Genomic DNA, 13,036 nt, shown 5'->3' with positions numbered 1-13,036 from the left:
ATGGAAATGTAACAATAATAAAAACATTATTGTTACATTGGAGACTATATGCCGAAATGCATGGTTGGGTAAGGACCTGTTTAATTACGAATGTAACAATAACTATTGAGGCTACGGTTACATTGCGTTATTGTTACATGAAAACAGCAATGTACGATATGGGACTGGAAATATGTTCTAAATAATAAAAGTTGAAGACATTTATTTTATATTCACAATACATACATTTATTACATACAATTTATTTACTGTATTTTTTTTTATTTACAATGACAATTTCTACAAATCAAGTAAGTGTTTTTTTAAAGTCTGACACATTTTTAATGAACGAAATTACGTTCTCCACCGTACATACAGAAGTTCATAGTACTTAAGTTACAGTCAGCAAACTTTGCTTTTGATGTATCAATTTGCGTCAAGTTGTATAAGAAGATTTAGTTTAATAAATTTAGCGTACATTGCTATTTTTTATGTATCAATTAGTACTGTAACCGTAGCCTCGGTAATTAGTGTTACATTCGTAATTAATCGGTTCCTCGCCCAACTTTGCATTCCGGCAATTAGTCTCCAATGTAACAATAAAGTCAAATAAAAACATACTAAAACATGTCAGTCAGGTGCCCAGAATCTATACTTGAAATCTCATAAACATGTTTAACCCCGCCGCATTTGTGCGCCTGTCCCAAGTCGGGAACCTCTGTTAGTCTTTGTTAGTCTTGTATTATTTTTAATTTTAGTTTCTTGTGTATAATTACGGGGTTCATTATGGTGTTCATTATTATCAAAATAGTGTATATATTTGTTAAGAGGCCAGCTGAATGACGCCTCCAGGTGCTGGAATTTCTCGCTGCATCGAAGAACTATTGGTGACCTTCTGCTGTTGTCTGTTCTATGGTCAGGTTGTTGTCTCTTTGACCCATTCCTCATTTCTTTTCTTAATCATAGTTTATTCAATACCATGGTGTATTATTTGTGAAGTCGATAAGGAATTTTTATCAACAAGGTCCTGATACCTACCGACGAACTTTTACAGAAAAAAGGACGAGACGTTCTTTGACATACAACTTTCTACTTAGAAACTGGTGACGTTTTACAAAGTCGGAGTAGCAGCTACACGCTCTTAAATACCGAAAAAAATGGGAAATATATATCCTATATGCAGGTAAATTTTATTCTAGTATCCATTGCTGGTGGAGTTTTTATTCCCAAAGGGTATCACCAGCCCAGTAGTCAACACGTTTGTGTTGACTTGAATTATCATTGATGTTTATAATTATAAATTAACTGTTAACCAATCTTTGAAATTTTAAAGTACTAAGGCTTTTCTAACTCAGGAAAAGATTACTTTATCTGTATTTGACAAAACTTGTAGGAATTTTTGGTCCTCAATGTTCTTTAATTTCGGACTTTATTTTGCCTTTTTAACATTTTTCCGATTGAAGCGGCACTGATAAGTCTTTTGTAGACGAAACGCGCTTCTGGCGTAAATATTAAATTTCAATCCTGGTATTCAAGATGCGTTTATTTATATACAACGAACACCACATTATCTAGATATATAATTAGTAGCTGAACATGATTCATGATTAAAATTTAGGTAATCAGTTCAAACATTTACAACAATAAGTAATGTCCCTTATGATTTCGTCTTAAAAATGTTCAGTTATTTAGTTATTAGAAGGACAAATTAAATAAAATATAAAAAATTAAAAAATTAAAAAATTAAAAAATTAAGCATTCAAACTACATATCATCACATATCGGAAATGCCTGGTGAATACGGAGTGATATTTTTTGACTTCATAATAACTTTAATGACAATAATAAAGTAAGTATGTATACAGAAAAAAAAGTAAAGTGAATCCCGTGTGGTAGTGGGATCAATTGCTCATACTAGAAAATAATATATAAAAAAAATATCTGGAGAAGCAATGTCTTATAATTTAGACATTCGAAAAGTTCGACCAGCCCTCTGTGGTGAGTGAAAGATTCATGATTCAGATGTGTCATTCAAAATTAATGACTGACAGTCTGATAATTGAAATTTATTACAATAATTTTATTACATCTTACAGCCTTTTACACTGTTGTTGAAATTGGGGAATGTTGATTCCTATTGGTTTTGAAAAAGTAAATTTTATGATACCGACATTTTTAAAAATAAAAAGTACAATATAAATAAAATACTGTATAAGATTTTGTTTCATCTGTACATAGTTTTATCGAATTAGGTTTTGACATTGAGTTTACGTGTATCTAATATCACGATTTTTTTAGAAATATATCTGCTAATAAATGAGGTAATATGCGCGTTATTTGTTAGAGCTTTTGACAAATCAAAAGCAGTGGATATTTTTTTAAATCTCTCAAAAGCTGCTACATCTGTCGTTTCTGTGATCATAATGTTGTAAAACCGAGGATTTTGTAAATAAACAGTTGCTATAATTATTGTTTGGTTGCCATTTTCACAGAACTTAGTATTGTAAAGTGATCTGTTTTCATTACATAAATCATGCAATATAATATGAACATTAAGTCCCTGGAATTTTCTCCCCGGAACTGGCCTCGAAACAGGAACTTGTTTTGTAGTTTAATTACTGTCAATCAATGCAGTCGTATTTTTAAATATTTTGGAATACTGTCGTGCTATGTCACTGAGAGGTTTGCCAATCATTTGATGTGAAATTTCCAAAAACTTCACAGTATAAAACATATCCCAAAAAGATAAATGTCTACTATCTTGAGAATATCTAAGTTGCATAGTATTGCCAATACGACAAGACTGAAAAGATTTACAATTTTCGACTATTTGGTTTAAATGATACATAGAACGTCTGCAGGATGATCGGTCATGTAAATGATAATAGCATAAAAAACTGATAAAATGTGCAAATGGTTTCGGATGGATAATGAGATTGTTATTCCACTTTATTATTGGTTGCAGTTCAACTGGAATCATTTGTGAATTTTCACTAAATCGCAGTTCTTGTAATGTGAACGCCTTTAGAACAGTTATGAGATTTTCGTGTTTTGTCCAATTTAATATTACCTTTTGGTTCCTATTAAAACCTAGCCACATACCATTCGGAGCTTCTACCTTTTCATCGTTGCAATTCGATAAAGCATAATTTATAAGTATTGTCGACGTTATGTATTTTTTCTGGATGTAGAAAAAGGAGGCTAATATCAGCCACCCAGATACAGCATCTGAATGCACGCTTATCAATAGTTGACTGATAATACGTCTGTACGTGAAGTATTTAAGCTTATTATGTTGTCTGTGCAATTGTAAATTCTGTGATTCACAGCTATTCGCATGCGATAGAAACAACGTAAAAACATCTCTCGATAAAGAACTCCTGGAATGATATATGAAATATCTCAGTAGACAGAATATATTTCCGAAATTAAAAGAAGCAATGGCAGTTGAAAATACTTCCATTATTTCCGGTACAATGCTTAATCTATCAAAATTTCCAGTGACGTATTTTTGATAATTATTCAATGTTTTGGATGACGAGAAACATTGGATATCTTGGTTGTATGCATCCCTAATGAGAATGAGTAAGGTCGCCTTATTCTGTTCGGTGAGCCGTAAATAAAATAAATTATTATCGGGTATAAAATAGTGAAGCAATGTTGAATATTTGATACAGTATAAAAGTCTAAGTAAGCACAACTTGAAGCAGTGTATTATATTGCATGGTGTCCAGATAGATAAATCGTATTCTTCTGATATCCAAAACATGAGCGTTTTCAGGAAATACGAACACAGTATACCTTTCAAATCTTCATGACTTTCTATAATTTCTTTTAGAAAGATCTTCAACAGGGCATAGCATAAAAGTTGGGTGTGGTTGAATGAAAAGATAAGTATTTTCTCTGCTACGGAAAATGATATTCGCCATTGAAGGTTTTCAATGCTAGATCCTTTGGAGCCAATGGGAACAAATAAAACGCCACATTTGATAATTTTTTCAATGTTTTTAGCGTTAGGCCATGCTCCACGTGGTCTATGAATCCATGGTTGTGCCTGCGATATCCACTTGGCACATTTAAGACAATGTGCAAAATCATAACGTTCATTATAGTCTGATATACAAGGACCATGAATTGTATCAAATCTCGGTGCAACTTGCCTTATCCTATTTAAGTTATGCTCTTTGTACATTTCACTTGATATCAGAGTCCGGAATCCTTCAAAATGTAGAAAACGTTTGAATCTATTGTTGTTATCTTCTATATGATTGTAATCTGTGAGTACACGGAGTTTTGAAAAACAATGTGGTGTATCTTCCGTATCCATTATCAGGTTTACCTTACGGCCTTGTACAGCTTCATTTTCGGATTCATAAACTTCGAAACGGTTATCAATTAACATTATGTCAACATCACTTCCACTCAAATTCAACCCTTCGGCTCTACTTCCGCTGCTTATTTCGGGAAAATATTTAAACGCATTACGTTTAAGTGGGTGGTTGTGAATATCGCAAATAATGAAACTCAGTCTTCTAGTCTTCACATCGACTTGTGTTCCAATTTTGTGACATAAGTATTTGTAAAACAGCATGGACTCTCTTCTTCCCTCTTCCATATCTTTGACGGGTGTGTGTGCCTGAAAAAAATTTACCACGATAATGTTAATTTGTTTATTTAGTAAAATTCGATTAATCTGAAAAGGTCCAATTACTGTTGTAACCGATTGAAACCCAAGAACATATAGTGCTTTGTTGCTTCATATCATATACAAATATATATAAAGAGAGCTTAGGTGAGTGAGTGGTCTAGTGCATCGAGCACATTGCAAGGTGATTTAGTGCCACGATATCTAAGTAGCATGAGTTCAATATCTTGGCGGTTGAGAAAAAAAGATTTGCATCAACAAATTTACAGATCTAGGAACTGAAACCCCTATTAAAATATCCAAATATGAAATACAAAGAATAAATGAAACTAGTGAAACTTCTAAAATAATTATAAAAACTGATACATTTCCGGATTACATTTTCACAAACACATCCAGACAAAATCTGATGTAGTTTAGATACAGCAAAGCTATCAATGTACACCTTTTAATTTTCGAAACGTTTAAGTTGTATTTTTTCTTTCAAAACTAAATTGTACTTTTCTGGTTTTATTTCCTTGACTATATATAATTTTTTCTTTGAATTTATTTTTTCCTGGTTTCATAACTTTTAGTGTGACTAGTGACAATTGAAGTAACGAATTGTAGTTTTGCGATGCTTATCATAGAAGATAACACAGGCTTCACCAATATTGCAGTTTTCATTCAGCTCTACAATTTGATCGTCATTGTAAAACAGTTTATCTCATATCTCATGAAAGTTTTTTTGTCTGAGCAAGTGGAATGTAACAAAAAATATAATTCATATTACCATCCTATTAGATTTGGATTCTACGTCTGTTGTCAAAAATGTAAAGTTTTCATTCTTTTAAAGTATATTCATTGTATTGGCATATTAAAGGTATCTTTCGTCCCTCTTTTAAAGGTTATATAGTATTTTTAAATTAGTTTGATTTTGTCACATTTAAAGATTTCAATCTACTTCTTTTAAAAGGAAAATTGTCTTTAAATGTTGCAGACTCTTTATCAATCAGTTATACAAAATTGACTTCTTTTGGATATGTTTCCTATAATGATAACAGATATTCAAAGTTTTGTTTTTATTTCCCTTTATGTCTTCTTTTACTTAGGACAAGAATATTTCAAGTGAATCTATAATAGAGAACGTCCTTGCTTAAATGGATATAGTTTTCAGTATTTACAGCGAAGGTTATGTTTTGTCACTATATTTTCCATTGTATAGCAATTCAAAAATGACTACCTAACCTTCAAAATCATATTACTTTACAGATTGATATATAATTTTTAAAATTCCATCTACAGTATTATAATGACAGATGTAAATAAAGGCAACAGTAGTATACCGCTGTTTAAAATTCATAAATCGATAGAGAAAAAGCAAATCCGGTTACAAACTAAAACTGAGGGAAACGTATCAAATATAAAAGAGCTACGACACAACAGCGAAATGTAACACACACAGAAACGAACTTTGATGTAGCGATGGCCATTTTCCTTACTTGATATAGAGTATTTTATTAAAACAAATAGTGGGTTGAACCTGGTTTTGTGGCAAAACAAACCTCCCGTTTTATGTGAAGTGTTGATTATAACATTAAAATGACACCATTTCACGGCGTGGTTACAATAAATAAACAGATAAATGGGAGAAAATATAGGACAGAGAAACAAACAAATTATTAGCCGTAAAAAAGTAACAGGTTAAAAATGTTTTTGAACGCCAGAAGCGCGCCACGTCCACATAAAACTTGGACAAAAACATCATTATTTTCAAGAATAATACATAGTTTTGCAAACAGTAAATTTTATAAAATTACTATATAATAGATATTCATAATTAAACTGAAGTAGTGACTAGCTATAAAATAAAAACAAGTGCATTACAAAATCACAGCCCTGTTAGCCATAGGCAATGCAAAGCCCAAAGTGACGTCATATTTAAATTTCTAAAGCGTGATCCGAAAATTAAGAATGAATTTGGATTAAATTCAAGATTAGATTTGTATGACTTATCTAACTTATATTAATAACAGTGAAAATTATAATACTTATTAGTATTTAATTGTAGTAGTAATTAGATAACTAATTGTATTATCTAGCTTTGTGTGTGTTTCGTCTGATCAAACTGCAAACCAAATATATAGAGTGGAGTGCTCATTTTCGCCATATCTTTCCATGTTTTGTTCAGTTTATGTTCAGGACTTTATGTTTTTGAAGTATACTGATATTTCTATATGAAGATAACTTCAAATGCAAACTATTCTTAGCTTGAAAATGTGTTTGTTGTGAGAAAAATCGTCCGAAAAGTGTGATTAAAGGGTGTTTGAAATTTTCTGATTTTTTGTCAAAGGGGGACACATATTCGCCGTTTTTGCATATCTATTTAAAACCAAATAACTGCAGCTTTAAACAATATTTATCAAAAAATTTCATTATAGATGAATAGCAGACAATTGAAAGGTGTAAAAACTGAAATTTTGGGCAATCAGTCAAGAAAATAACTAAGAAATACTTCTTTGAAAGTTTTTTTTTCATTCAGGAATTTGGTTGAAAATCGTTGTCCGTTTTTCGGTCTTTTGCGGTTAGTGCCGAAATTTTTGTCTAATTTTAAAAGATATAAATTACCGGTATATTTCTTCCATTTCAACCATCCTTTGAAGTTTTTACACCTCAAAATCATTAAACGGCGAAATTGTGTCCACGGCGAATATGAGCGCCCCACTCTAGTGTAAATTTAGTTGATCCAAAATAAAATCTACCAAATGAACTGGATAAGTAGTTATCCCCAACACAAAATTGAAGATGGTCAGGATTGATCATGTAAAAAGTTGAAGTATATGATAGTGTATATATATAGATTCTATCACTGCATAGAGTGTGATACGACATTAATCCACTAGAGACAGTAAAATTGACAAATTTAAAACGCGAGGCTCGCTTTTAAATGTTAAACATTTAACTGACGAGAGCGGATACATATCGTATAACACGAGATTTGGTGTTGCAATCTGTTAATCTTTAGCCGATATACAGGTAATTGCAATCATTCTTTTCTAACGACCTGCAACAAGACGTGTTCTTTGTACGTGATATCATTGTTCATTGTCGCCTGTTTTCATGACGTCACAATATGAATTTCTGAGGAAATCAAGAACATTTGACGTCATATTCGAATTATGACCAATGAAGAACTGAGATTAAACGAACCAAACGTTGTTTAGACAAAATAAGCAACAGGTTAGGAAAATGAGACATCGAGTAAGAATTATAGAGACATTTGTTTTTGATACTGCACTTGCTTCATTAAATATCCTTTCACAAGTTTCGAAAATAAACTATATTATCAGTTTATTAGTTTGTAGAGTTGAATGTTACCTGTAAAAACTTTTAATTATTTGATTGGTATTGTGCAAGTGATTTGTTAAAATGACGTGTAAGTTAATCTTTTATCAGTTTGATGCAAACAATACGTATATAAACTTAGGTAGCTCATCTAATTGTATTGCTTACAGCCCTTTGTGATTATAGAAAAACCCATTTCTATGTACTTCTTGATAATACATAATTAAATAATTTGACAACGCAAAAACACATAAAACAGCAACACAGACGTACAAATAACAACGACCGACAACAGATAAAAGAGGGACGAAAGATACCAAAGGGACAGTCAAACTCATAAATCCAAAACAAACTGACAACGCCATGGCTAAAAATGAAAAAGACACACAGAAAAACAATAGTACACATGACACAACATAGAAAACTAAAGAATAAACAACACAAACCCCACTAAAAACTAGAGGTGATCTCAGGTGCTCCGGAAGGGTAAGCAGATCCTGCTCCACATGTGGCACCCGTCGTGTTGCTTATGTGATTACAAATCCGGTAAATATTCTTATTCGGTAGGTCACATTCATGAAAGGGAAGGGGATTGTAGTTACGACGTGAGACACATATACGAATTCATTTGTGAAACTGTTATTCCATAACGGTCAACATACTCGTGTAGCGTCCGTAAAATTTACGAAGGGATGATTTCAACTTCATTATTTGGAACTCTTGGTTTAATAGCTTCCTTGTGAGCAGTAACCCCCTATCAAGAAAATCATGATAGGAAATGCAAGCACGGGAATATCGTATCAATTGGGAGATATATACCCCGTATGCAGGTGCTGCTGGAATGTTGCTACTTAGAAATGGAAAGTTTACAATTGGAAAGCTGAAATCATCTCTTTTGTCGTAAAGTTTTGTTTTCAACCGACCCTTATTGTCAATTTCTAGATGTAAGTCAAGATATGAAGCCGACTTAACTGTATCTGTAGTATCCTTAATCTCCAATTTGATGGGATAGATGCGTTCCACATAGTCACCAAAGGAGTAGGTCCGGTAAGGACCGATTTTGGCCTCAAATTTCAGGTTCATCTGACGAAAGATTTTGACCACTTTTTAAACACTTAAGTGTCTATTTCATTTGAATCAATTAGTTTATGTTAACGATTTTAACTTATTTGGTCATTAAAAACGCTCCGAATCAAGCTCAAATATGAAAAAAACTACCAAATATGCCAAAAAATGTCACTTTTCAGATGGTTTTTGTAAAAAATGAAAGTGGCCGCATCCGTGTTCATCACCAACCTTTATATATGTTATGTATTATCATAAAATACAACTGACATTTCAATATTCAGGATGAACACGAATGCGGCCACTTCCGTTTTACACGAAAACCGTCTAAAATTCAACTTAAATGCTAGAATTTTGAAGATTTCAGTAATTTAGCATGACTTAATGGTGTTAGTACCCGATATGTGTGCATTGTATTGTCAAAACCAGCCCATATTTATGTAGCAGAACTATTCAACTTTCCAATAAATAAATAAAAGTTTACATTTGAACAAGTTTGTAAAACTGCTATATTTTGGGGCCGAAAAGGGGTCTTACCGGACCTTTTTCCTTTTGAATTGTTTAGTGAAAGAACGTCATCTATATAGCGGAAAGTAGAGTTAAGGGATATTGCTAACTTCTTATCTTTCTTCCTAAGAATCTCCTGCATGAAGTCAGCCTCATGATAATAAAGAAACAAGTCGGCAAGTAGAGGGGCACAGTTTGTTCCCATTGGGATGCCGACAGTCTGTTGAAAAACACGTCCTCCGAACGTAACAAATATGTTGTCAATCAAGAAATCAAGCATCTTGATAATATCGGTTTCAGAGAATTTTTTGGTTGAATCAGAGTGATTCTTTACAAAGTAGGATTTATCCCTCCCTAAGACAAGATACTTGTATCTACGTTGGCCAGTCTTTTTTATGAAGAAAAGTAATACCAACTCTTTCAATTTGTCTTTTAGTTTGGAATGTGGAATACTTGTGTAAAGAGTAGAAAAGTTAAATGTTTTAATACTGTTACAAGATGAAAGAGAGTTAGATTGTATGAACTCTAAAAGATCTTTGGAATTTTTAAGTATCCACATCTGATTCACGCCACCTGTAGAATAAGCAGTTTCACAATAACTTTGAAGCCCGTCTTTGATTGCTGATAAAATAGATGTTAATAATTCAGAAAGAGGTTTCGTGAAGCACTTGGAAGACCCAGCAATAAAGTATTGGTCTGATACAAATAATCATTATTATCCAAAAATATTGAACAAAAATATAGAGAAGTCATACAATGTTCAACAGTTGATAAGTGTCTTATTTTTGAAATACTAAGCCTCTTCTACCTCAGGAATATATTACCTTAGCTGTATTTGGCAAAACGTTTAGGAATTTTGGTCCTTAACGCTCTTCAACTTCGTACTTTATTTGGCCTTTTTCTTTCTTCATATTTTTGAATTCGAACGTCACTGATGAGTCTTTTGTAGAAGAAACGCGCGTCTGGCGTATATACAAAATTTAGTCCTGGTATCTATGATGAGTTTATATACAACCACTGGGTCGATGCCACTGCTGGTGGAGATTTATTTCCCCGAGGGTATCATAAGCCCAGTAGTCAACACTTTTTGTGCTGACATGAATTATCTTTGATATGGTCATATTTATAAATTAACTGTTTACAAAATTTTATAGAATTTTTGAAATACTTAGGCTTTTCTACCTCAGGAATAGATTACATTAGCTGTATTTGGCAAAACTTTTAGGAATTTTGGTCCTAAATGCACTTCATCTTCCTACTTTATTTGGACTTTTTTCACTTTTTGGGATTCGAGTATCACTGATGAGTCTTTTGTAGACGGAACGCGCGTCTGGCGTATATACAGAATTTAGTCCTGATATCTATGATGAGTTTATATACAATATATCAGGCTATATATCTACAATAGCTTAAGACCTGTTTTAAGTCAGTAACCTATCAAGACAACAACGGCCAAACAGATGACATTTTAAAGGTAAACACACGATATTCACTCATAAGGTTAGTTGTTTTCAACATGAAACAAAGTTGTGGAAATAGTTTAGCAATTTATTCATAATTCCCTTAATTTGGCTAGGGTGTTTTTCTCTATAACGGATTTTGGAGAATCAGATAACGATTGGTCTTAATGAAACGTGCAATTTTATAAGTATTATGTAATTCAGTGGTAAGATTTTTCGTGTTAATATGGAAACTAATGAGTTTTATCATATTAGCTGTATTTTCTATACAAACACAATATTTTGAATATGTTTGAATAATTTTTTCAACCTTGACACATAAGCGGAGATAACTATGATAACGTTATTTTTATAATACAAAGTGCTATGAATTCACTTTTTTTGTAATATGTAGCAAGAGTAGACAACACGCCAGGTGATCGTTGTTCTCCTTTTTCTTATATGAAAGCATGTGATAAGAGTTATCTTCTCTTATTTCAACTTAAAATGCCATGGTGTAGTTCTTATTTTATCACTTAAAATTATTTTTTTCATGAATAATCTATATAATATTGGACAATTTGGCACAACCTGTAACGTGAAAAGACGGGGTTGTCAATACTTTTATTCTATTTGGGAAAAAAGCATATTTTAACTACATTTTGACAAATCCATGGATTTTAATTCAGATCAACCATCCATCTTAATTGTGATAAACACATATTAGAACTCGGCTGATCTAATAATCTAGGTTACTGTAATCTGCCATACTTTTGTACATGGTATGAGTTTTGCGTGTTGTTGAAGGCCGTGATGTGAACTATTTTTGTTCGCAAACTACCTTATTTAGTAAATAGTTGATAGTTGTCTTAGCGAGAATCAAACATCAGCTTATCATTTGTATATTAAAAAGGCATTCGAAAAGGGCTTGAATCATCAGACTGGTTCAAAGCATAAACGGAATAAGAAAAGAAAACGACACACAATTCAGAACTTTGAGTCTTTTGTTTGTGTATTGTTGCGTTAGAAAGCTGTTTGGTATGTATCTCACAAATCTTTTTCTTTTTACAGAAAATGGTTCAATGTTGATTCCAAAACCCTTATACTTAACATTAAGATGTGTTCGTCATTAAGTTTAAATCTAATGAATAGTTTAATCATTGAACAGACCACCGTTATTTTGCCTAATATGTCTTCATCGTAATTCCTGAATCAGTTTTCGAAAAAGAGCTCACCAGAGCTCACGTTTTCGCTGTTATTATGTGTATATATGCCAACTCTAAATAAAATGTACTTACTTACTTACTTACAGTTTGCCATAAAAAAAATTCTTAAAACTTTTCATTCAGAAAATCCTTACCAGTATATGAACAATTAGAGAATTGTCATTAATTTCTCTAAATTATTCATCTTATCAACAATTGAATCATATAACTGTAACTTCTTACCAGTATATTTTGCTACAGATGTATTCATCTAAGTTTCTACATTTGATATCTTATAAACCCCATAATCATTTAAAGATCACACTTCCTTATACTGCCTAACATGTGAAATTTGGGGAAATTATAATGCTTACACCCGGAAAATTATCAATTTATGTTAGTAATCGAATACTTAATATTAGATGGTTTGATAATCATATATAATAGAGATGTCACTATACAGGTTTCCATCAACGTTCTGATTTACACTACTAACATGAACGAGGAACAAAAAAGGTTTCGGTTTTGTAATACCTGTTTTAAATTATTAGATAGCAACATATTTTCCTAGGAGTGACAATGATATTGCAATATTAAAAAGAAAATTACTGCTGGAATTTGCATTTTAAATGTACCAAAACAAAAACAGGAATCAATTTAAAAAAAGGGATTTCTATACTGTCAGTTTTGCTTTTACATTGACAATAAAACATTAAAAGAGGCAATTCTAACAACAGTAACAACTTGTCAAATCTGTCAATAGTAACAACTCATCCATTTTTTCAATAGTAATTACTCTTGAATTTGCATTTTAAATGTACCAAAACAAAAACAGGAATCAATTTAGAAAAAGGGATTACTATACTGTCAGT

The 13,036-nt window shown here is 32.0% G+C and overlaps 1 protein-coding gene across 1 annotated transcript; it reads right to left on the bottom strand.

The window, feature by feature from the left end:
• Positions 1-2,227: 2,227 nt before the first annotated feature.
• Positions 2,228-12,527, bottom strand: LOC134713700 (uncharacterized). Its single transcript, XM_063574992.1, has 2 exons — positions 12,408-12,527; positions 2,228-4,615 (listed from the first exon to the last, which is right to left on the bottom strand). The coding sequence occupies exon 2, from the start codon at positions 4,592-4,594 to the stop codon at positions 2,591-2,593; it is 2,004 nt and encodes a 667-aa protein (XP_063431062.1). The 5' UTR covers positions 4,595-4,615; positions 12,408-12,527; the 3' UTR covers positions 2,228-2,590.
• Between the last annotated feature and the right edge of the window lie 509 nt (positions 12,528-13,036).

The sequence above is a fragment of the Mytilus trossulus genome, chromosome 4, assembly GCF_036588685.1.
Source record: "Mytilus trossulus isolate FHL-02 chromosome 4, PNRI_Mtr1.1.1.hap1, whole genome shotgun sequence".
Classification (NCBI taxonomy): Eukaryota; Metazoa; Mollusca; class Bivalvia; order Mytilida; family Mytilidae; genus Mytilus; species Mytilus trossulus.
The sequence above is the reverse complement of the archived record's forward strand: the minus strand, read 5'-3'. Positions and strand labels throughout refer to the sequence as shown.

What these genes read in the sequence shown, in the direction of transcription:
- LOC134713700 (XM_063574992.1), bottom strand. Translation starts at nt 4,594, where the DNA reads ATGGAAGAGGGAAGAAGAGAGTCCATGCTGTTTTACAAATACTTATGT.